The sequence below is a fragment of the Gopherus evgoodei genome, chromosome 2 (genome assembly GCF_007399415.2).
Source record: "Gopherus evgoodei ecotype Sinaloan lineage chromosome 2, rGopEvg1_v1.p, whole genome shotgun sequence".
Taxonomy (NCBI): Eukaryota; Metazoa; Chordata; order Testudines; family Testudinidae; genus Gopherus; species Gopherus evgoodei.
The window spans coordinates 173986527-174012349 of NC_044323.1; the positions used below are offsets into that span (position 1 = coordinate 173986527).

General features: G+C 43.2%; 1 protein-coding gene across 4 annotated transcripts in view; it reads right to left on the reverse strand.

Moving 5' to 3' along the window:
- The window catches only part of LOC115645143 (dual specificity protein phosphatase 22-like), a 42822-nt gene extending 18980 nt beyond the window's left edge, over nucleotides 1-23842 (reverse strand). The window contains exons 1-4 of one of the 4 annotated variants that reach the window (XR_003998659.1): nucleotides 23415-23842; nucleotides 13076-13109; nucleotides 1915-2036; nucleotides 1230-1312 (exon numbers count right to left, since the gene is read on the reverse strand). Coding sequence is in view for 1 of the 4 variants with exons in the window: in XM_030549533.1 (XP_030405393.1) it covers nucleotides 1230-1312; nucleotides 13076-13109; nucleotides 23218-23274 (174 nt within the window). In the remaining 3 variants the exon portion in view is untranslated. Of the gene's footprint in view, nucleotides 1-1229; nucleotides 1313-1914; nucleotides 2037-13075; nucleotides 13110-23217; nucleotides 23287-23414 lie in introns of those variants that run through there. The other 3 variants (XR_003998660.1, XR_003998658.1, XM_030549533.1) reach the window with 3 other exon arrangements.
- Nucleotides 23843-25823: the final 1981 nt, after the last annotated feature.

The window sequence follows — 25823 nt, forward strand, 5'->3', positions numbered from 1 at the left end:
GAAGAAACACATGCAGCACCCACATAAAAGTGTGATTACATCTTCCTTAGTGAGTGCAACTGTATATCACTCCAGTTAACAGCAGTCTTGAAATTCAACATGTTTTTAGACTGTGCAGTAGGCACACCTTAATAAGTCAAACACACACACACACCCACCAAAGAGAACAGTTTTAGCTTTGCTGATCTACAGTACTGAGCCCAAAGACGATCTACAAATTCCAGTTCACCTTTACGTGTCCTTTCCCCTAGGGCTGCCAACCCTACAGGACTGTCCTGGAGTCTCCAGGAATTAAAGATTAATTTTTAATTAAAAGATTATGTCATGTGATGAAACCTCCAGGAATACATCCAACCAAAACTGGCAACCCTACTTTCCCCAGGTATGAATATATAGGTTACCCAAGCTTTAAAAAAAAAAAACAAAACAAAAAAAACCATTCACTGGCTTGCCAGGTCATATGGAAATTTTGCAGAAGTGAGTGGCTGAATCCATTGCTCTTTTTTTATCAGAGGGGAACAGAACTAGAGCGCCATATAGGCTCAGAAGGAGAGCAGTAGCGGCAGCGGCACCAGGGGTCATCTTCTGTGGCGCGAATGTTTACAATATGTAGATCAAAGTAAAATGGGGGAGGGAAAGTATTAATTTGCAGAGGGGGCAAATATCTGCCCATGTAAATTGAATGAGTGTTTTTTTGGGGTGTAGCAACACAGGTGTATTCCTTCCAGGCTAAACAGGCAATCGTATTTTTTTGTCAAGCCTGGATAATTACATTTTAGACAGAAAAGGATTTGAAGCCTCTTGCAGAAAAAATTTGCTGTGCAGTGTTAGCAAGGTAAAGGGATATTTTTAAATGGGTTTTCAAACATCCTAGAGAATCAACACAGAATGTTTAGTTACCTCTGCTACTGGGCTAAGAACATGCACTCTCACCAACAGAAGTTGGTCCAATAAAAGATATTACCTCCCCCACCTTGTGTCTCTGATAAAACAGAATGTCAATCAATAAAACTCTGTAACTGAATCCTCCTTTGACAGCTGGATTGCCTTTCGTAACAATACCAGTGATGAAAACTGACTGACTCACAAAACTATGACTGCCAAATGTTTCAAAGAGAAAATATGGAAAATTGTGTCAAACAATTGTAATAAAGATCAAAGTAAGTAAAGGTTGACAGGCCATTATTTCATGTTCAGGTTATCTAGAGCTATGATGGATTCCCCCTTACCTCAAGCATAGGCCTAGCACCGTCATGGATTGACAGAATGTGTGTAACATTATTCTTGCTCAGTTGCTCCGCATCTCGAGCATCTGTAGTGGGGGGAAAAAAAGATTTTTTTAAGTTTCTCTTAAAAAGCTGTTCCCAGTTCTCTCACACATGTTGAGAATCATGATCATCTGAGAAGATCTTCTAAAAACAAACACATTCAAAAAGACAGGAAGTGGGGGGAAAAATGAACTCCAAAGCAAATGATATACTATATAGAGAACAAACTTAAGAAAACATCCCTAAATTATTAACTCAACAGTTACACTCAATTTTCAGATGCAAAATGTGTGAATCTGTGTGTGTCACACACACCACATGTATGCAGATAACAGATATGAGATACATTTCAGAGCCATGTGATAAATGCAAGTTATCATACACCTTTGACTGTCTCGCCTATTCTCTGCCCACTAATACTAATCCATCTCCACTTGGATTTATTCTTACATTTCAAACCCTGTAGCACTAAGCACCTTCAAAACTGCCATTGTTGTTTAAGATCAATTTACCATACAAGAGTTCCTTCTACCTTCCACATAGAGAATCCCACCTTCATGTCCCCTTCCACCAACCCTACAGACAAGTTACACTGGCCACGGTAGGCAATATTCAGTCATGAAAGGTTTAAGGCCTGATAACTCACAATTCTGCAGAGCTAGAAACAGGAGATTTCTTACACTGGACAGGAGAAATTCCCAGCTTCCCAAGAAAATGCACCCCCGTTGCTTCTAATACTGGAAGACCCCAAGAAATCACATTTCAAGTCTAGAAAAACAATGTTAGAGGGTTTTTTTTAGAGGGGACTTACATTTATTATTTTCTTCTCCATCCAAGATTTGTACAGTTGGACTTTTGATTTTACCAACAAAGGGATACAAGAAATAGTGTGGGGGGGGTCGTGCTTGTGCAAATGTGTGTGCGCACGTGTATTTAAAAAATCCTCAATTTTTTGTATAATTATATATATATATATTAATTAGTGTATATGAAAATATGTGGTATTATGATTTTATAGACATTTCTTTTAGATGACCTGCAAAACTCACTGGGAAAGTTGGTGGGGAAAAGTTTAGGATTTTTGTTTTGTTTTTAATCTCCCCCTGCCCCCACCCTAATATTCAACATTTCATCAAAACTCACAAGATTTCTATTAGCTCTATAGGAAGCAGAATAACATGGAGGAAGGGAAATTTATAACAATTTAATCAACTTTTGAATCTTGAATTTTCTCATTACTTCAACCAGCTCCACTCATGGGTAAAGTAGCCATTACAACAAAGCCTTTACATCAGGGGTCGGCAACCTTTCAGAAGTGGTGTGCCAAGTCTTTATTTATTCACTCTAATTTAAGGTTTTGCGTGCCTGTAATACATTTTAACATTTTTAGAATGTCTCTTTCTATAAGTCTATAATACATAACTAAACCATAGTTGTATGTAAAGTAAATAAGGTTTTTAAAATGTTTAAGAACTTCATTTAAAATTAAATTAAAATGCAGAGCCCCCCGGACCGGTAGCGTGAGTGCCTACCCCTTCTTTACGTCATAGTGCCCCGTCATGTATTCACTATGCATTATTCAAAAAACACACACAGAGTAACCCTCACAAACAAAAGTATGAGAGAGTCTTTGCCTGAGGTGTTTAAAACAAAATTAAAAGTTTAATAGTCACCAGTGAGTAGTGAATCTGTGGAAAAAAGCAAAGGCCACTGCCGCTTCAGCTTCTGGAGTACTGTTAGCTAATAGCAATACTGGGTTCTTATTCTCTGTAGACCAGCTACTAGAGAGGGACGTAGCACCTGTAACATACCATACATGCTCTACTCCTATTAAGTATGGCCAGTGCTTATAAAGAGATTTGATAAGTTTCAACATGGGAGAGGTACCAAACCACATATTTAATCAAGTTACATCAAAAATAAGAAAGCACTGTACTAAATACATGTTATTAAGTAAATTTGAGGAAGAAATTTTCCCAAGGTGACTTTTAATCTTGAACCTTACTTATAGGCGCATGAGTATTCAGAATTACAATTAGGTGCTCAGAACTAGAATGCAAGTTAAGGCCTGAAAATTTGGTGCTTAGACGTTTTAAAGAAATGTAGTTGGATTATGTCTACATGAACGGAGTTAAAATCAGTCTGGAGACTGCAATCTGTAGCCACAGTGCAACTTCCCTACACTGGCCCATCAGCAAGACCAGGAGGGAAGACCCTGGTTTGTTCAGTTTGTCTCTAATCTTGATCTCTTGACTGGGAAAGGCTGCCATGCATGTCATTTATGACAGTGTTCTTTGTGATGTGGACACCTGTTTTAAAACCAGCCTATACAATCAGTTTATGGTAGCCTGGTTAAATAGATTTAAAAAAGCACAGACCACAAAGGTTTCAAACCGGCTCTTCCTTGGTACAAAAATAATAATATCACCTGTACGTTCTTTATGTACGTGAAAAGATCAATCAGCATCTCTTAATTCGAGTCATTACTCTCTACTATGAAGTTTCAATACTCTTTTTAAATCAGAAAGCAGAAGGTGGCATTTAATCATATTGGCCAACAGATGAAATGCTGAGTATCTGAACACAATGGAATAGAGTTAACAAGTCCATACCCGATTGTGAAAAATACTTCATCTTAAAGGTCTTAGCAGCTCTAAAAATCAGAGAAAAATCAAAACTGTCTAGTTTCACCTCTTCTGAAGGTACAGTATGTGTGACTGCAGAATAGATGTTTATTCATTTGGATCCCTGTGTCACCATTTCAGACAGAATTCAGCACCAAGTACCTGAAAGAATTTGAATTCTCTTCATAACAAGAATGAGCACTTCCAAAAGATAACTATGAGACTTGCTGGTACAGCCAGTGTAACCTGCCAGACTATCACAGGAACAGAGTTGTTAAGAATAGTAAGTGCATCCTTGATTATTCTAAGGTCTCAGAGACCATCTGTAAAGTGAAGGCTTTGGAAAACTACAAAAGCTAGCCCAGTTGGACTTTTAAGTCTATACTGTGCACCCTCCAAACATAATTGCATATTTCTGGGCCAGCTACCTGGAACCTCAATTTTAGTTTTAGGGAGGTAGCATTTTCCAATGGATAGGACACTGGACTAGGACATAAGAGATGTGGTTTGGACAGTGACCTAAATGTAGCCTTGAGCAAGTCACTTCATCTCTATGTGCCTTCGTTTCCCCCTCCCAGTCTTTAGCTGTCTTGTCAATTTAATAAGCTTTTCAAGGCAGAATCATCTTTTATTATGCGTTTATACAGTGCCTAGCATAGTTGGGCTCTGATCACAGTTAGTGTAGTGTAAGACAAATAAATTATAATTTAAGAGAATGCTAATGGCTCAGGAAACACGGTGATCCAGGTTCCCAAAGCCCTGGCAAGACAAGCTTTGCAGCCCAGCCAGCTTTGGAACACAGATGGTTCCCTTTAAAAGTTGACTGGCTAGCAGTGTCATTAAGAACACACAGTACTACCCTTGCAACGTTTTAGTGCTTCAGTTAACTGGAGTTCAATAAAATCAAAGACAGTGTTTTGGGATACTCATAGAAGAGGGCATGAGAACCACACAATCCTGAAGCTGTGTACCAAGATTGATGAGGTGGGTGAGGTAATATCTTTTCCCTTACCCACCTTGTCTCTCAAATACCCAGGGACCAACACAGCTACAACAACACTACAAATAATGCCAAGATAAATAGCAGTTCACAGTATACATAAGTAAAGCAATAGAAAATCTATAGAGGAGGAAAAAAATACAGTCCCTGGCTAGCAAGTTATCAAAGTCTCTAGACCCATGGAACAGATAATTGAGAGAGGGGAAATTCCCTTGCTTCTCCCCATTGCAAATCACTAACATAACAGATAAGATTTAGAAGCTGCCCTCAGTAGCTATACAGACTGCTCACAATATTTCTGCATAATAGAGATGTATGTTCAAATTCATATCTAAAATTGTTATATTAAGGGACCAAAAAGCAAGAACATTCAGTGCTAGAACTGGAATTCTGACTCATTATTTAGCATATCACTATAGTACTGCACCATAAAAAGCAGGCTGATGTTCCAAGGTCAGTGTCAGATGCACTCTCTTAGAAATCAGAACTAAAAGAAATCTATTAGGTCACCTCTAGCCTATCTGTTTAGATCCTGCGCAAGATTCTTCCCTACAGCAGGCTGTTTAATGTTTCACCTAATATAATTTAAAACCTCTCAACTCATAGGGGCAACCACCAGTTTCCTTGGGAAAGTCCTCCCCCACATAACTTGATACATTTCCCCCTTTCTCCTCTCCCCTTCCCCCCACATTCAGCCTAGGTTTCTTTTGCTTCATTTTTTTCCACGCTTCTAGCTCTAGCCCCTCGTACTAGTACGTTCAGGGTCATAGCCACATAACTACAAAATTAATCTTCCTCCTTTGGCTAAGGCACTGGAACAGGATTGGTAGACTCTGGATTGGAGTCCCCATTGTACCACACACTTCCTGTGCCTTATTTCCCCATGTGTAAAATGAAGATAGTACTTCCCCTACCCCACAGGGTTCCTCTGAGAATATATTCATTAACTATTGGGAGGATCTTCAATACTGAGGTGATGGGGCCATGTAAGTAGATAGGCAGACCCAACTCATTATTAATAATCCCTTCAAGACATGTATGGTGAAAACGATTTCCCTTTCATTGGAATGACAGGAAAAGAATTTTCCCTAAGATTTTGTCACCTCCCCTTCCTTCAAAATATCTAGAGTTTTCCCATCTCTTCTTATCCAGTAAAACCAAAACGATTCTGGTGGAGAAAGCCAATTACGTTGATGCCGGTCCAAGTCTGTGGCATCAGACTGTGAGGCATCCCGCAGCTAAAATAATCAGATCAATGAGATCAGCTCAAACTAGATTTGTATTTCTTGGGGGTGGGGGGAGGGAAGGAGGGGGCAATTACCTTTCTTCTCACCATACACTGTCCTCTTTGTATGCAGTCTCTCTCCCTCCTCCAAACACACAACCCTGCAGCCTTGCCTTCACTGGGGGGGCGGGGGAGAAAGGTGTGCTCTTACCATGTGTTAAACTAACATATCTAATGAGGTAAAACCCTAGTAAAGGCAACCCAGCTGTAGTTTTATCACCATTAGCAGCCTGAGACAAACTCTCTGCTTCCTGCTAGCGTTTAGCTCAACCTGTGAATACATTTGAAACCTACAAACTGCCCTGCCTTCACGAGGATTTTAACACATGGTAAGAACACATCTTTTCTCCTAGTGGACACACCCTGAAGGTATTTTGGAGAAGAACTGGCTGGAGGCCTAGGCTAGGGTGACCAGACAGCAAGTGTGAAAAATCAGGACACAGGTGGGGGGTAATAGGAGTCTATATAAGAAAAAGACCCAAAAATCAGGACTGTCCCTATAAAATCGGGACATCTGGTCACCCTAGCCTAGGCCAAAACTTTCAAATTTTGGTACCTTAGTTAGGCACACCTACATAATAGGTTTGCCAGGTGGTTGGTTTTCAACCAGAACATCTAGTCGAAAAGGGGAACCGGCAGCGTCCGGTCAACACAGCTGACCAGCCACTAAAAGTCCAGTTACCTGCAGTAACCAGCCTCCACCACTGGAGTCAGGAAGATCAGCAGGAGCCTGGAGGGGTGGCTCTGCTTAGCAGCTGCTGCTCTTCCTGCCCCCCAAGCAGCCTAACCAAAAGAACAGTCTGGCTCCCAGACCAAGCTCCAAAGTACCTACCAGTGACATCGGGGATGGGGGAGGTCTGTCCCTTCCCCCGATTTCCTCACCCCCTCGCTCCGGGGACTGACCTCTGCCATGCCCCGCTGTGCCCCAATTGGGCAGGCTCCACATCAGCTCCTCCCAGGCTGGATCTACAGGTAGTAGGTGAGTCCCAGGGGATGGGGGAGCGAGCAACGGGGGCAGGAATGGAGCGTATGCGATGGGGGGATGGGACAGGTGGGGCAGAGGGTGCTCAGTTTTCAGGAATTAGAAAATTGGCAACTCTACTACATAAACTGCCTAGTTTTCAGAGATACTGAGCACCCACCGCCATAGGTGACGAATCCGTGGGTGCTCCGGGGCTGGAGCACCCACAAGGAAAAATTAGTGGGTGCTCTGCATCCACTGGCAGCTCCCCGACCTGCCCCCGCATCCCAGCGCACCTCCGCCTCCTCTCCTGAGCACGCCACATTCATCCTCCCCCCTCCCTCCCTCCCAGAGCTTGCACCACGAAACACCTGTTTCACGCGACAAGTGCTGGGAGGGAGGGGGGAGGAGGAACGCGGCACACTCGGGGAAGAGGCGGGGATTTGTGGGGGTCCAATAGGGGCAGGGATGGGGCGGAGTCAGGGCAGGGCCAGGGGCGTGAGCACCCACCGGTGCCAAGGAAAATTGGTGCCTGTGCCCACAGCGGATTGTTTCCCACCTCCCCTCGTTCCCCATAGTTCCAAAGGACACACTTAGTTCCACCCATAATATGCAATGATGTCAGAGAACAAATTGAGTGCCTAGGCAAAACTTCCACCCTTCTTTTTCCTGAAGCTTTAATTCCTGTAAATAAACTTGTTCAAAATACTGCATAGCTCCATTGTAAAGGGGAAGGGGGAAGAGTAGTTAGCTAAAAAGAGTGCCCCTGAACTAGAGCTCTGCAGCAGGACTGGGAGCCCATGGATCCTGCAGGACTTGCTGCCATAATAGCAGGAGCAGATAAAATGTACTTTGTTGCAGGCAGGATTAGTTGGGGCAGGGGAGACGGGGAAGGAAAACAGACTGAGGTAATTTGTGGGAAAACACTAAATCTCATCAGTTTGTCATTAAATAGAATTTCAGTAATTTCTCTTTTTTTAAATAAAGGTTTTAATATATAAATGTAAGCAAGGGACTGAAAGAGTTGATGTCTATTACAACAGGCATTAAAGTATTTTTTTACATGGTTTAAGCAAGATTTGTTTTATTCTTTTAATGGTAAAAATTGTGTCTGAATTCCATTTATAAATATAAATGTAGATGTGTAGATAGACAGATAAATAAAATACATTAAACAGACTTTTTTTAAAAAAAGTAGCATGGGGGAATCAGTCTCTCTCGTGGGCTTTGTTGGATCTAAGGTTTTTGTGGGTGAGAGCAGGATAAAAATACAAGAAACAATATGGGAGCAGGTGGGAGTGGGAATTACAGGGCAGGACAGGAGTGGGATTAAAACAATAGTCCCACACAGGGCTCTACCCTGAACCTTCTTCCCTTCCTAGGGCAATCCACATTTGAAGCTTTAGCTGTACAAGCCTGTAAATCTAGATGATCTGTGAATCCAGGAGAGCAATACTGTAAGATGCTAACCTACTCTTCTTTCTTGAAGGCTGAACCCCAAATGTGCCCCCAGAAAAGGAACTTTTCCTGAAAAAACCTCGAAGAAGCTTATTCAGAAGAATAAAGGCACTGTGAACACGGCATCACAGAATCATTTGCTGTGCACTGCATCTTAGGCTGAGGAACAGGAAGAGTGGAAACTTCACCTAAGCGCTTCACTTCATCCATAGTGCCACTGGACTCTTTGGGGGAATTAAGCCTCACACTACGGCTTTCCCCTCAGAATCGAAAATCCCCCAAATATTCCATTGGAAAAACTCAAATCTTCCAAACATGTTTGCAAGCAGAAAGGACATGTATTACTTTGTATTCAAGCTTGAAGAACTGTGTGTGGCCTTTAACCCTTATTACAGTTTATTGAGCCCTGGTTTTTGGAATCTATTGCACCTGAAAGACCAGCTGGAACTCGTGCAGATGAAAAATATTTCCCTACTGCTGCATGGGAAAAGAGGCAAAAACCTCGCACTGTCCCACCAGAGTATTAGAAAAACAAGAAATTTCTTCTGATGGGAATACAGAAAGCTGTCCATTGCTGCACAGCAGACACCAGCTTCGTGTGGGAATAAGGGCTTATTGGGGCATTCAGACCCCCAGCTGTTGAAGTGCAAAGCTGTCAGTCATCAAGGGAGATTACACCAGCTTGTGAGTGGACGGCAGGACTTTGATTTCCACTTGACAGATGAAAATGCTTTCAGATCAGAGGGGGGCACAGGGATTTAATTTGAAGAGGGCTTCTTCTCACCTTCAGCTTCTCCACCACTACATCTCTTACCAAGCTACCAGTCCCATGGAGTTTAGACAGGGCAAGGCCTTGCTCCTGAACAAAACGAAACCCAGAAGATAATCAATCTGTAAGATTAATTTTCTCCTGGGTTTTAAAGGTGAACTCTTCCTCAGTATTTTGTAAGAAAGGCAGCAGTTCTGCTTGAATTGCCAAGCCCTCTGGATGCACATTCTCCTAAATACTTTGTACCTTAGGAATGTAATTCAGTTTTAATTTTTAGTTAAGGTCCCAGTTCAAGAAAGCTCTTAAGTTCCTAAATCCATCTCTCTTCAGAAAAGTATTGTAAGTACATGCTTAAAGTCCTATGGACTTCAGTGATTTCCTGAATCAGTACTATACAAAGCTTTCCATTCCCAAGGATCCCAAGATGCTATAAAAGCACTCTCACTCTGCCTAAAGCAGTCTGTCTAAAGATTAGAGCAGTGGCCTGCAAGTCAGGACTCCTGAGTTCTGTTCCCATCCATACCACTGACTTGCTGCAACCATTTCATAAACTGTAACTCAGTTTACCCATAAGTTAAACATGTCTGCATCTATTTACCTTACATAGACAACTGGAGGCTTAACTTCAGAACAGCAATTCAGGAGCCCTGAAAGACAGGTTCTACATAACTACCAAGTAGGAGTGCTAGTCTGGTGAATGATTCCATGGTCAGAACATTCATTATCCCTTCCAAACAATGGAACTTCCAGAAGCACAGCACCCTCTAACGTAATGCTGGGGTATTACATCAGTTTTGATGAGTATGCAGGGAACCACCTGCTTGAATCATTCATACCACTTCCCATAGCATCTCAGTTTCCTTAGAGGTTTCCCATGCAATTACTAACCTAGCACAGCACTATTCAGCTGTGAAAGGTGATAAAAATCACAGTTCAAGGGGAGTCTGTTGTATCACACATTTTTATACTCAAAAAAATCACTTGCAAAACCCAAGCTTTCTAGGCATGAGGCACCATAGAAGGATCCAATTGTCAGAAAGCACTGAGCACCAACTCTCTGAATATGGGTGTCTAAAATCCTGCACCCAAATCACTACTCGCTATTCAAAATCTTGTCCTGTCTTTCATAAACTGCATATGATGTAAATCAGAACACTTGCAAAATAAATCAGTAATCAAATTCCTCTAGGAATGTTTATAGTGGCAAGCTTATATTTGCCTTGTTTCAGAAGCACTGTATTACTTTGCAATGTTAGCTATCTGTCACTGTTGCTATTAGCATTATTAGACTATTTAGAAATTTTTTTAGAAATTCAAAGATTATTAACTATATTCATTAAAGTGTTTTTCTATCCATGCACAGAGTAAATGAGGTAAAATCTTTTATTGGACTAACTTCTGATAGTGAAAGGGACAAGCTTTTGAGCATACATAGAGCTTTTCTATAGGTCTGGCAAAGGTACAGTACCCAAAGAATACTGTGTGGCTTGAAAACTTGTCGTCTCTTTCACCAGCAAAAGTTGGCCCAATAAAAGATATTACTTTCCCACCTTGCCTCCTTAACAGTAATTGTCTCTCTCCTGCTCCAGAAATGTAACTAATTCAGAGATCAATTACCTACTGACATGACCTCACAATGGGGTGGAGAGTATTGATTAAATACTATATAAGCAAAGGCCATTTAAAAAAACCCACCTTTATTTTTATTAACAAAAACAGTGATAATCGCTGAAGTACAGACATTCATATTGACACCAGCCCTTCCCCCTCCCTCCAGATATGAAATAGCTGATGCACTTCAGCTTCATTTATTTTTAACTGGATCCCAATACTACACTCATCCCACCTTCATTAACACCATGTTTTTATCATGCTAACAGTTATGTGACATACCATTTATACACCATTTGCAAGGCACGTAGCTGAATGGTTACAGCATGACAAGCCAGAAGGGTTCTAGGATCTAATCTGGGCTGAGGTGCTGACTCACTCTGCAACCTTGGCCTACTCCCCTTCATCTTGCCTTGCCTCAGTCCCTCAGTGGGTGAAAACAGTACCACACTGAGAAACAGATGCTGGGTCTGAGTTTCACTCTCTTGGGAGTATTATCAAAAGTTTTGCCACCACGGCTGGCATGACGATAGGGCCAGTTTCAGAGTCACACACCGTGCGCTATGGGCAAATCCGGGGCCCCTCCCCCACATACTGCATTTTGAAAAACTGAAACAATCTCACATGAAATGCGAGATATCATCCATTCCTCTGAAGTCCTCTCCCACTTTGTTTCATCCAGCAATGAGGCCAACATTAGCTCTGTCACAAGCAGAAGGCACTGCCTCAACTCAGAAGAAGCACTGTCTCTGGGTTTTCTCCCTCTCCCACTCCTTATTTTCTCCTCCCAACCCCTCACCCGCCCCTTCTGATTTCTGTATCTTCCTTGTTTCCAGTCCCTGTATCCCATCACAAACTTATCATTGCCCTCACTCTCATCTCCATCCCTTTCATCCCTCACCCACACAGTTGACACAACCAACTTCCCTCCATCCTATGCAGGCCAGTACCATCTTCATGTTTGCCACCTAGCGCAGGAGTGCCCCTCGAACTCATCCTGCACCTCTGGGCTCATTCCAAAGATGCTCCACACAGAAAGGGGAGCAAAATAACTATCAGGATGCTAAAGTGGACCCTGCAGTCCCATCCCCCTGTCAACAAGGGATGGCAGGATCAGATACAAACAATGCCACTATCCTGTTGTAGGTTCGTGCTACCAAATATTTCACAGGAGCGAGTGGGGTGGGGGTGGGAGGAAGAAATATTGGTGCAGCACCAACTAAATATGAAATGAAAGGAACAGACCTTGTCCAGTCATGTGAGCAGACCAAATATATGGAGGCATGTGCAGTTGCCACTCAGCAACACGCCTGCTGCTCACAACTAAGCATAGCTCTAGGTAGATCACGTTGCTGGTTATTTATTGGTGGTATTGCAATAGCACCTAGAGACCCCAAGCTGGGATCGCGGCTCCTCTGTGCTAGGCGCTGTGCACATATGTAATGAACAGATGGTCCCTGTCCCAAATACTTAACAATAAGTAATTACAGTCAGTGGGAGCTGCTGGGTGTCCAGGACTTTTTTCAACCTTAGCTTTCTTAAAGATAAGTCTCTAAAAGTGATAGGTTAAAATCAAATGGAAAATAAAAATCACACACAGAGAGGGAGAGGGAGAACAGATCTGAGTCTACAATATGGACACTGCATCCTGATACTCGGGCATCAAACTCTGTATCTGTCAGTTTCACAAACATTTATAATAGGGCTCCTTAACGGTTCTCATCTATAGCCACAATAATGAGAGCTATGAATTGGAGGCAAATTAAGACATTAATAATGAGGAGGGTTTACAAAAATGGCCTGGCTCACAGGCCAGTCTGCAAAGGGCAGAACCAATTTACAACAGAGGCCAACACTTGGGAATTCTAGGTGAAGCATGCTCCCAGGAGAGTGTGTGCATTTTTAACCAGTTGTGCAGTGAAGTGTACAGATGACAGAGAAAACATTCTCTTTTTAGTGCTAGTGGGTAGATTCAGAAATTAAGCAAAATGGAGATAAAGAACTTGCACAGATTTTAGTAAATACTGTAGGGCTACGTATGACCCAACACTTTTTCAGACTTAAGTAATCCTAAATTGTAACCATTAAACTAATCTTACCTTTAAAGTTGCCAAGGAACAAGCCAGGCAGAATCTGTGAGAAAGAAATATAGTATCAGCTATAGAGGTCTTGTGGTAGCACAGTTCAACAATGTTCGATTTGCATACAGGATGGAACATATTTCTGTTGCAGACTATTGTCTAATAGAATCTAAAGGTGCTGTCAGCATTATATATTTCTCCTTGCAACTTTCCCATTCTATAATGCTTCAGGCATGCTGAACTTCGAAATGTTTCCAACATAACTAGGGTTGATGGTAATATCTGATGGTTATAACACCATCTTCTATGCAAGGATTTCAAAAACAGGCCTTGTAAAACCCTTGTTGTAATGTATTATCCTTATTGAATCAATGAGGAAACAAACACAAAAAAGGTTAAGTGACTTGCCTAAGGACACAGAACAAGTCAGAAGGGACTGAAAAATAAAATCCAACAGATCTTGTAGTTCTTGAAGCGGAGGAAGGCAAATCAGATCACTGTCACTCTACATTGCAGTAGGGTGATTCTCACTCTATTCGTAAGTGCTGTTTGCAGTGATTTCTTATATTTAAGTCACTCAGCTGCACTTCCACACCTCTCTCCTTTGAACTATGTGCCTTCTCAGCAGCGCGCCCATAAACTCTTGCTGTTCTTAGTTACATTACTTTCTTTAACTTGGGAGTTTCAAGGTCAGCTCTATGCAGTCTGAGTACATGTGGTTAACATTGTGATGTTACCCATTCCCACCCTCTCATAAACCTCCTCTGAACTGAAGCCAAAACACAAAAGAGCCTACATGAAAAAAAGGGACACACCACAACTCAGAAGTAAAACCTTTGTTCTCTCCCACTGCATGACAGACATCTGGACATCTATGACCAACATCTAATTCCTCTGAAGAAGCTAAAATACGGTAGCTAAAATACATGGTCCATTTTCCTTAACATGCATGCAAAGCATACCACTATCCATGACATGTCAACACCGACTTCCTAATGCCTTAGCAACACCCTAATGTCATCACAACTGCATCAACAGTCTTTCTAGCACTGTTATTTAAAGGAAAAACTCCACCCATTTTGCTCAGTCCAGCAATCCGGAAGTTCTAAAAGGTATGAAGCACTTTCGCCAGGGATTGGCATTTGAGCCCTTTCTTCACAACAACCATATTGTTGAAAAGTGACATGATGTGTGTCACGGAGTGTAGCAGCACAGCATATGGGACTGTAATTTAGTTTCCAGCGTGCTTTAGCATACTGGTTCCACGACCAAAAACAATCCTTAATGCTTACTGGGCCATTGTCAATCAGGCCAGGAACCAAAAGAGCCATACTTTCAGGTCAACATTATTTTGCATGAACCTCCTTCCCCTACATCTTTAACTAACATTTTCTCTCCACTTCACATAATATCATATATAACCCTAGCATTCAATCCTGTCAATAGCTCTAGTAGGCCATGTTGCCTGGACCCAAAGAGCCTTTGTAATTCCCTTAACCACATACAGAGCTGAACAACACTCATCCATTATGTTTTTATTTTTGCTTTGCCATACTGGGGTCTGAAGGAATGTGAAACTTAAAGCGAAAGTCAAGGGTTGCAAAATCACACGAACCAAAGCTGACAATGTCTGACAAAAACCTATGCAAACAGAGACCTGCAAATTTAACTCAGCTAATACGTTCACGATTTATCTCCTTTTGAGTTTTACTAATTAACATCCTTTACGAAGAGGGCAGAGTCTGACCCATCTAGAAAGTCATTACCTCAAGAGCAGGGCTTTGGAGCTGTGCTCCAACTCCACGCCAGCTCCAGGTAAAAACCTGCAGATCCACTGCTCCAGAGCTGCTCCACACTGCAGCTCCTGGCTCCGCTCCAAAGCCCTGTTCGAGCGTGCACGTCTCCTTAGTATGGACCACTTTGGGGACCCAGCCCTGAAACTTTTTACTCTCTCTCAAAACCCAAACCACACTCATGGTACTCTTTAAAAAAAAAAAAAACTGTCTGACTCAGCTTGAGTCTCTCCTAGTTAAAGAGATGTGGGCCATTGCCTCTGTTTGAGAGTGAGGGCGGGGAGACAGCACATTAGCAGCTTCTCTCAGGAGTATTGTGCCTGTGGCATGAGTGAAGGGCCAGCAACTGCTGGCATAGTATGCTCCCAAACAGACCACAATGGCACAAAATTCAACAACCCAACCCAGACAACTACCTTAGTCTAAGGCCTTGTCTACACTACAAAGTTGCAGCGCTGGTGAGGGGGTTACAGCGCTGCAACTTAGGATGTGTACACACCTGCAGGGCATTACCAGCGCTGCAACTCCCTGTTTGCAGCGCTGGCTGTACACCCGGTCGTGTCTCGGGTGTAGAGGATCCAGCGCTGGATCACCAGCGCTGGTCATCAGGTGTAGACACTCACCAGCGTTTTTGCTGACCTCCGTGGAATAAGCAGGTATCCCAGCATACCTGAGGAAGCCTCTCTGGTAATTAAGCAAACTCCACTGCCCTCCAAGCAGATCTCCTTCCCCGCGGTGTGCTCTGGCGTTCCCCGACCCCCCCTCCAAGCAGGTCTCCTTCCCCGCGGTGTGCTCTGGCGTTCCCCGACCCCCCCCTCCAAGCAGGTCTCCTTCCCCGCGGTGTGCAACAGCGCTGCAGCGTGGCCACATCTAACACCACTTGCAGCGCTGGTTGCTGTAAGTGTGGCCACTCTGCAGCGCTGGCCCTATACAGCTGTACTAATACAGCTGTAACAACCAGCGCTGCAAAATTGTAGATGTAGACATACCTAAGCTTAAATTTCCAAATACAAATGCAATATTCTGTCTGTGTAGCAGTGAACTCAAATATCACAAAATATCACATGCATCCGACGAAGTGGGTATTCACCCATGAAAGCTCATGCTCCAATACGTCTGTTAGCCTATAAGGTGCCACAGGACTCTTTGCTGCTTTTACAGATCCAGACTAACACGGCTACCCCTCTGATACTCAAATATCACAGTAACACTGTGCTTTGCTATAATATTTTAGACTGTACTGCAGCATTTATATACCAAGAGTGTAATCCTCTTTTGTGAATATAGTTTATATTCTAGTCATTATGGTTTCTAACCCTAGCGGTAAAGAGAAAATGCCAAGACTGGGTAGAGGGACAGACTGGAAGAGGAATAAAAAGGAAGATGCTCTTTAAATATGATGTCCTCAGTGAAGGTGAAAAAAAAACAGAAGTGTGTACTTGTGCATTATGAAACCAATAAAGGAAATTAAAATGACTTGCAAGGAAGAGGTTGCTTCAGGAGTCATTCTAAAAGAATGAAACCTTACCAAGGGGGAAAGCTATCTGGAAAAAAGAGACTCTTCCTATAGTGCTTACTAATGTTTCAGCACTATGCTATGGTTGGGAACTTTCAGCTCTGTTATCTCATACTAACTTCAGCAAGTGCAATTTCAGACTATGGAGAAGGGAGGATTAGAACCTCATAAGAGTGATGGATAGGTGTTTGTATGTGAGAGAAGAGTGGGAATGGAGGGGGGGAGGAAGAGAAGGGTGGCTATATCATGAACTTTTCAACCACTGCTTTGTGAATAAAAGAACTCTTCATATGAGCTGAAACACAACATGAAACAAATGCTATATAGTAAATACAACCATGGACAAGATCTCTACTTTGCCACCAATCACCAAGAACATCTAAGTCAGTCATCGGTTCTTAATTGCATTAATGGGGAAGTCAAAAGAATAAATATTGTGATGGCAGAGCCCTTAAAGAGAGAGCTACTGATACTTATCAACCTCCCAGTAATTCTTCAAATACATAAATCTTTTAAGTGGATGTCTGAATGCCCTATTATTTTCTAAATAGACACATACTCTCAGACTATATTAACATAACTTACTGCATAAAGTTGTTTTGACTAATATCTATAAAGCAATCCATGGAAATTCACTGCAGTTTAATGGGTTTTGTGCAGAGATTATGAGAGGATAATATGATGCAGGACAAGAATAAGAGTATTAGCCTATTTCACTAAGCCTCACAGGAAAGTCACACAGGTCGATGGACCAGATCCTCACCTGATGTAAATTGACATATGTCTATTGATTTCCATGGAACTATTTACATCAGCTGTAACTATCTAGATTGATTTACATTTCTTATAACTTATCCTCTTTATAAATTGCATTTAATATAGGGCACTTATTACAAGATCATTAAGCACATGAATTATAACATTTAAATACATCTACATTAATAAAAGCAGCAAAGAATCCTGTAGCACCTTATAGACTAACAGACATTTTGGAGCATGAGGTTTCGTGGGTGAATACCCACTTCGTCAGATGCACGTAGTAGAAATTTCCAGGGGCAGGTATATATATGCAAGCAAGAAGCAAGCTAGAGATAACGAGGTTAGTTCAATCAGGGAGGATAAGGCCCTCTTCTAGTAGCTGAGGTGTGAAAACCAAGGGAGGAGAAGCTGGTTTTGTAGTTGGCAAGCCATTCACGGTCTTTGTTTAATCCTGAGCTGATGGTGTCAAATTTGCAGATGAACTGAAGCTCAGCAGTTTCTCTTTGAAGTCTGGTCCTGAAGTTTTTCTGCTGCAGGATGGCCACCTTAAGATCCGCTATAGTGTGGCCAGGGAAGTTGAAGTGTTCTCCTACAGATTTTTGTATATTGCCATTCCTAATATCTGATTTGTGTCCATTTATCCTTTTCCGTAGAGACTGTCCAGTTTGGCCAATGTACATAGCAGAGGGGCATTGCTGGCATATATTACATTGATGGACATGCAGGTGAATGAACTGGTGATGGTGTGGCTGATCTGGTTAGGTCCTGTGATGGTGTTGCTGGTGTAGATATGTGGGCAGAGTTGGCATCAAGGTTTATTGCATGTATTGGCTCCTGAGCTAGAGTTACTATGGTGCGGTGCGCAGTTACTGGTGAGAATATGCTTCAGGTTGGCAGGTTGTCTGTGGGTGAGGACTGGCCTGACACCCAAGGCCTGTGAAAGTGTGGGATCATTGTCCAGGATGGGTTGTAGATCCCTGATGATGCATTGGAGGGGTTTTGGCTGGGGACTGTATGTGATGGCCAGTGGAGTCCTGTTGGTTTCTTTCCTGGGTTTGTCTTGCAGTAGGAGGCTTCCAGGTGCACATCTGGCTCTGTTGATCTGTTTCCTTATTTCCTCGTGCGGGTATTGTAGTTTTGAGAATGCTTGGTGGAGATTTTGTAGGTGTTGGTCTCTATGAGGGATTAGAGCAGATGCGGTTGTACCTCAGTGCTTAGCTGTAGACAATGGATCGTGTGGTGTGCCTGGGATGGAAGCTGGAGGCCTGAAGGTAGGCATACAGGTCGGTAGGTTTTCGATATAAGATGGTGTTAATGTGACCATCATTTATTTGCACTGTGATGTCTAGGAAGTGGACCTCCCATGTAGATTGGCCCAGGCTGAGGTTGATGGTGGGGTGGAAGCTGTTGAAATTGTGGTGGAATTTTTCCAGAGTTTCCTTCCCATGGGTCCAGATGATGAAGATGTCATCAATGTAGCATAGGTAGAGAAGGGGCGTGAGTGGATGAGAGCTGAGAAAGCGTTGTTCCAGGTCGGCCATAAAAATATTGGCATATTGTGGGGCCATGAGGGTGCCCATAGTGGTGCCACTGATCTGGAGATATATACTGTCATCAAATTTGAAATAGTTGTGTGTGAGGATAAAGGCACAGAGCTCAGCAACCAGCTGTGCTGTGGCATCATAAGGGATACTGTTCCTGACAGCATGTATTCCATCTGTGTGTGGGATGTTTGTGTAGAGAGCCTCTACATCCATGGTGGCTAGGATGGTGTTTTCTGGAAGGTCACCAATGCATTGTAGTTTCCTCAGGAAATCAGAGGTGTCACGGAGATAGCTGGGAGTGCTGGTGGCATAGGGTCTGAGTAGAGAGTCCATATATCTAGACAGTCCTTCAGTGACAGTGCCAATGCCCGAGATGATGGGGCGTCCAGGATTTCCGGGTTTGTGGATCTTGGGTAGTAGATAGAATAACCCTGGTCAGGGCTCTAAGGGTAGGTTGATTTGTTCTGGTGTTAGTGTAGGGAGTGTCCAGAGTAGATGGTGCAGTTTCTTAGTGTATTCTTCAGTGGGATCTGTGGGAAGTGGCCTGTAGAATTTGGTATTGGAGAGTTGTCTGGCAGCCTCCTTTTGGTAGTCAGGCCTGTTCATGATGACAACAGCACCTCCTTTATCAGCCTCTTTGATTATAATGTCAGGGTGATTTCTGAGGCTATGGATGGCATTGCGTTCTGTAATAGGTTAGGTTATGTGGCAAGCGATGTTTTTCCACAATTTCTGCCTGTGCACGTCGGCAGAAGCATTCAGTGTATAGGTCCAGACTGTCATTTCGACCCTCAGGAGGAGTCCATGTGGATTTTTCTTCTTGTGCTGTTGGTGGGAGGGTAACTGTGTATCAGTGCGCTGTTCAGTGTTGTCCTGAAAGTATTCTTTGAATCAGAGATGGCGAAAGTAGGCTTCCAGATTGCCGCAGAACTGTATCATGTTGGTGGGGGTGGCAGGGCAGAGACAGAGTCCCCGAGATAGCCCAGAAGAAAACTCTGTCCTGAGTGTGTGGTTGGATAGATTGACGATATTGCTGGCTGGGTTAGGGGTACCATGGTTGTGGCCCCATGTGGCAGGTAGGAGTTTACACAGCTTACAGTCCTTTTTCCTTTGTAGAGAGATGAAGTGAGTAATGTAGATCTCCTGTCTTATTTTAGTGAAGTCCATTTGTATGGAAGTTTGGTTATTAATGAGACCTGCACGTCCACTAATGTAATATACGCCATCATATGCCAGCAATGCCCCTCTGCTATGTACATCGACCAAACTGGACAGTTGCTACGGAAAAGGATAAATGGACACAAATCAGAAATTAGGAATGGCAATATACAAAAACCTGTAGGAGAACACTTCAACCTCCCTGGCCACACTATAGCAGATCTTAAGGTGGCCATCCTGCAGCAAAAAAACTTTAGGACCAGACTTCAAAGAGAAACTGCTGAGCTTCAGTTCATCTGCAAATTTGACACCATCAGCTCAGGATTAAACAAAGACCGTGAATGGCTTGCCAACTACAAAACCAGTTTCTCCTCCCTTGGTTTTCACACCTCAAATGCTAGAAGAGGGCCTTATCCTCCCTGATTGAACTAACCTTGTTATCTCTAGCTTGCATATATATACACCTGTCCCTGAAAATTTCCACTACGTGCATCCAACGAAGTGGGTATTCACCCACGAAAGCTCATGCTTCAAAACGTCTGTTAGTCTATAAAGTGCCACAGGATTCTTTGCTGCTTTTACAGATCCAGACTTACACTAATAAATCCAGTTGCCATTTTAACAATGCCACTAGAAAAGCCTTCTCCCCATGAAATCCTGAGACTTACATTATCCCTTCAAGAAAGCCTGAGTGAATAAAAAGATGTTGCAACATACAGTTAATTGATCTTTAGGGTATCAGACAAGAATGGAGTGAATCCCAGTGAAAGGCTCTTCACTGAGAATGCCTTTCATTAAGAATACCTTGCTCACAGACAAATCTAAGATACCTGTGTGAGCCTTATCTCCCACCTGATCTCAGCTGCCAAACTTCAAAATGAAGAAGAGGGGGGTTCTAAGGTCCTGCATGATTTTGAAACACAGAAATCAACATGAACCTTGAACTAAAACCAGTGTCAGAGATAAAGCATGAGGAGCTAGATTAAGAAAAGGAAAATGCAGACTGTTAAGAAAAACTCTAGCAATCAGATCAGTTGGACTGCAGAATAGCCTTCCACAGAAGTGGTAGAAAGCCCATCACTGGAACCATTTCTGACTGGAGTAGGAAAGACCTCTAGAAACTACTGTGACAGAAGATAGGCTAAGTAAAGAAAAAAATCTGCAAGATTTTAGCCCTCAACTGAAGAGCTTAAAGACAGAAGACACTGAAAATTAATTGCAGTTAAGTGGTGAATTTGCAGTCAGAGAGGGCTTGCTAGCCAGCCATTTTCCCATTGTTGTGTTGCATGGAAATAATACTATGAACAAATGCTTCCAATTTACTTTGGAAGAATCCGGTGCATGACTAGGCGCCAGGCTTGAGAACAACAAGCACAGCTATTTTTTGCTAAAATGGGTAGCACAAGGTGTAACAGACAAAAAGTGCCCCAGTCCTCTGCAAGCCTTTCTATAAGCCCCAAAACCCATATAAAATCAGGTGCACTTACTACTATGAAATACATGTATACCACATTTCTAATTAAACAAAACACATAGGAACCCCACTGCACTCATGACTAGAACACAGAACAGTGACAAGGGCTCAAGAACCAACAGCAGCTGTAGCAGTCTCTGGAGTTTTTCAATTCCTGAGCCATTAGGGGCAACAATTAATCCTCTCTTGGCTTCAGTACAAAGAGATTATCCTAATTAAAGTAATCCACCATCTGATGAGCTGCTCAAATCATGTCCCTCTGCAGTCTCCATCATATATGGCTACACTGCAAGAAGGACTCAAATTACCAACTAATGTCACTGGTACTGAGAGGCATTGGTGACTCAGGGGGCCACATGCATCCAATAATCAGCTTTGATGATTCCAAGCCTCTCTTAATCCCTTGTGCTACTGCTGGCTCACAAGACGGACAGAAAAGGCAATATGCTTGGTGCCACATTCTAATGATTCTAAGAATAAAACCAGCACCCAAAATCTTCAAAAATGACTCTGGATTTTGGGCACCTCAATTTTTGGGTACCCAATTTGAGATACATTAAAATGGACCTGCTTTTCAAAAAGTGCTGACCATCCACCATCTATAAAAGCAAAGTAATTAGAAGGTTATGTCCTAAGTAACCCAAATAAAGCAGAGGGAGATCCATAATTGATTTTCAATTGACCACACTTCCCCAAAGTCACAGATAAGGCAGGTATGTGTTATTTATTCCCATTTTGCAGACAGGAAAACAAATGTGGAGGGGTTAAAGATCTGATCCTGCATCCGTTAACAGCAATGGGCCCAGGATCAGGTCCTCAGTGATTTGCCCAAGGCCTCACAGCAAGTCAGTTCAGAGCCAGGAAATCCTAGCTCCCAGCCTCATGTTCAGTCTATTAATCACATGGCTCTCAAGTGCTAGACAGTGCTAGTAGAATTATCTACCTCTCCCATTTTGCTAAACTAGACAGTGCTAGTACATCAAAAGTGGGATCATTGACACTCCCAACAGTAAATGTGAGGCAAAATATATAGTAATCAGTAAACAATCAACCTCCCTATGTTAGTTTGAAAATCTAATTAACTTGCATTAAACAAGTGTTTGAACACAAAAAGAGCTGATGCTGGAAGAGAAAAGAAAGACATCCAGATTCTTCTATGCTGAATAGTATCAGCTAGGAAAATCCTGATAGTTATAGAAATTCAAATATTTCTTATAGGTGACACTCAAAAAACCACTTAAGAAAACAAATAATACAGCAAAAGAGTCAAGAACCACAACAATCACGATAAAGGTTTTTGACTTGGCTTCTTCAAGGCATAGGGAATAACACAATATGCCCTGAGACTGACTCGGGGGTGGGGGGAAGGTAACTGTGGAACTGTTAGATGCCTGGGAGATTTCGAAAGATAAAGAACGCCATATATTTTCCGCCAGTAGCTTCTAACAAGTCTGGCATCTTGATCTTCCTACCCCTCCTCTGCGTGCTGGATGGTTTTAAAGGGGCTGCCCAGAATACTCCTTGAACATCTAGGTAGCTGTAAGGACTCTGGCTGCCTGAGACATTTCCGTCTTCTCGTGCAAAACCGAGAAACACACAAACAACAAGGAAACGACAACCGAGAAATACACATATACGCCCTGAATACTAGCCATGTGGGCAGCAGGTTTATAAAGGCGCGTGAGGGCTCAGGAGTAGAATTATCTACCTCTCCCACTTTGCTAAACTAGTCTACAGCAAATGTATTTTGCAGGGTGAGGAAGAAAGAAAGACCTACTTAGTACCAGCTGAAACCAAATCATCCTGCATGCATGGCAGCTGCAGATTGCTAACCAGGAAACGCGCCCCCAGGGGGAATTTCAGCCATCATCTCCTACCCTTCCCCAAAAGCCAAAATTAAAGTTAGGCAGAAAAACCTCATTTGATCTCAGCTGTCCATAAGCTCCTGCAACAACGGCTCGTTTACCCCTCATTGTATAAGGATGTTTACTGCAAAACAAAGCAGGGGGGGGCAGGCTGTGGATTTATCTTTACAGCAGCTTTTCGATCCTGAGGAGCCCTGCACACCCCGACGCACATGCACACAACGAATAACAATAAGCAGCAGCATTACCTTGTTCATCCCATTCCCCATGGCTCTAAGCGGACTGAACTTTAGTACCACGGGAGAACGCTTGGCTGCAGGCTAAGCTTGCTTGCACGCTGCAGGTCAATGTGCATGGGGAAGTGTTTGCCCTGTGATGAGAGTGTGTATGGGGTAAGGGATTTACTGTCAATTCTTAGCTGGAGCGCTCAGGATCATCTCTGCCCCCAGCGTGGCTAGGCTTTTCTCCTAGATGCCTTGTGATCAGAGGAGGTTTTCCGCTTGGCTGCCCCTAGACCTCGCTGCACGGGAGAACAGCTGAACTAGTCACCATGGCTTCATTGCCAGGAACCACCTCTCGGCTCTCGCCCTTCTGTTTGCAGGGCTCGCCACCCCCACGTGTGATTAGAACCCAAACGTCTAGGAAGCTCCCCCCGCCCGCATGCTGCCCTGGGGCTTGTAGTTCCGCTGCTGCAGGCTCCCCCCGCCGAGACCCGCCTAAGAAAACTACAGGTCCCGCCGTGCAAATCGACACCGGCCCTCCTCCGCCTGTAGCACACGCGGAGAGAGACTAGGGTGCGTCCTGCCCACTCTCATTCCTGGAAGGGTGAGTAAGCGGTGGCTGCTGGTGCTATGGGTGTGTGGGATGAGGCGGGAGGTTGTTTAGTTTCTCAGCAGCCCGGGCCAAAATTAAGTTGCCACATTGAAATAATAAAACCTATTTCTTGCCGTTTATGCAAATCAGGCTTGGGTTTAAAAAAGAAAAACAGGAAAAAAAAACAACCTTCTATTCAGGGCCTTGTGCCAGGAAATCGCTGCTGACTGAGCTTTATGCTGATGTGTACAGTGGTTGCAAAGACTAGGGTCTCCGTAAAGCCCCTGTGCCCCCCACATCCTGGCGTTTCCAGGATCTGCCTGTATTCCCAGTAGGGCTGTAATATAGACACTACCGTGGTGGCTAGGTTGATGGAAGCTTGGGGCTGCTTAGGTGTCACACAGGGTGTGAAATTGTTCACAGCCCTGAGCCATATTGTGAGGTCAACTTATTTTTGTAGCGTAGACCAGGCCTTAGGACAGATCTACACTCCAAAGTTAAGTTGACTTAAGTTACATCAACAATCATAAGCCACTTTAATTACATCCATTGTGCACGCCCACACAATGTTCCTTGTGTCAGTGGAGCATGTCCACAGTTGGTGCTCTTGCATTGACAGAGCATTGCATTGTGGGTAGCTATCCCCCTGTACAGCTCACCACCCTTTGCCCCTGGGAGCTCTGAAAACAGATCGCAGTGCATCATGAGGAGTGTGCTCTCCTTCCCAAGATGCAGTTCTTTCCCTCTCATCATTCCATGGGCTTTAGACTTCTTTTCGTACCGTTTTTGAATAGCCCCTGTAAACTGCGCCCGCCAACTCTGTCTGAAAGCATGGATCCTGAACTGCTGACAACAGGCTCCCTAGTTGTTTAATATGTGCACTGTTAAATGGCAGATGAGAATTAAATGGAGGCAATGGCTGGTATAGCCAAGGTCTTAGAGTTTGATCCTGCTCCTGTTGAAGTCAAAACCAGAAGTTCCATTGACTTCACTGGGTAACAGAATTAAGCCCTTAGTCTGATAAACTGGCACAGTTGTTTGGAAAGTTTGAGAATCACTGCTTTAATATAGTCAGGCCAAGGCCGTAGCTGTCTAAATGCCCTACGGTGTTATTCCTTATGTCATTTTCTGGTGACAGCAGTTCTGTTGAAGGAGAAGAGCATAAATTAGTCTGTGTGCAGTACTTAGTGCCTCACTCCTCCCCACCCGTGTGCCTAAATAATACCAAAGAGCTACTCAACCAATGGAGAATAGAAACAGTCTTGAATATTTCATTGACAATGCTCCCCCAATGTATTTTATTACAGTATTTTTCTGAAATGTAGGCTCAGAAGAAATTAATTGCCATTTGCCATAATATTACTTCTTCTGGAATTCTGCAGTACTGCACAATGGAGAATTTGCACAGAATTAATGTTCCCCACAGAAATTTATATTTCCATGCAGAATTTGTGATTTCCACCAAAATGTGTGTGTTCTGGTTTTGCATTTCAAATGTATTAGTTACATATACACGTAATGTCTTTGCACACACATGAGCAAGGCTCAAAGTAAAAACATTATGTATTCCCTGCCAGCCTGAACCCATCCCCCTCTGCTCCAGCCTGAGGGCTTGCATACCATCTCCAGAGATGAATGGCTGTTGGCTGGCAAACCACGTACACAACCCAATCCATACACACGCAATTTACCCTCAGTCTCCCTTCCCCATGCTAACCCCTGGCTATCCTACAATTAAACTACCACAACTCACCAACCCCCCTCCCATTACAGTGGCATGACCCAAAAACCTTACAATACACATAGAAGTTTGAACTTGGACAAGGCATGAAAGACACAAAACA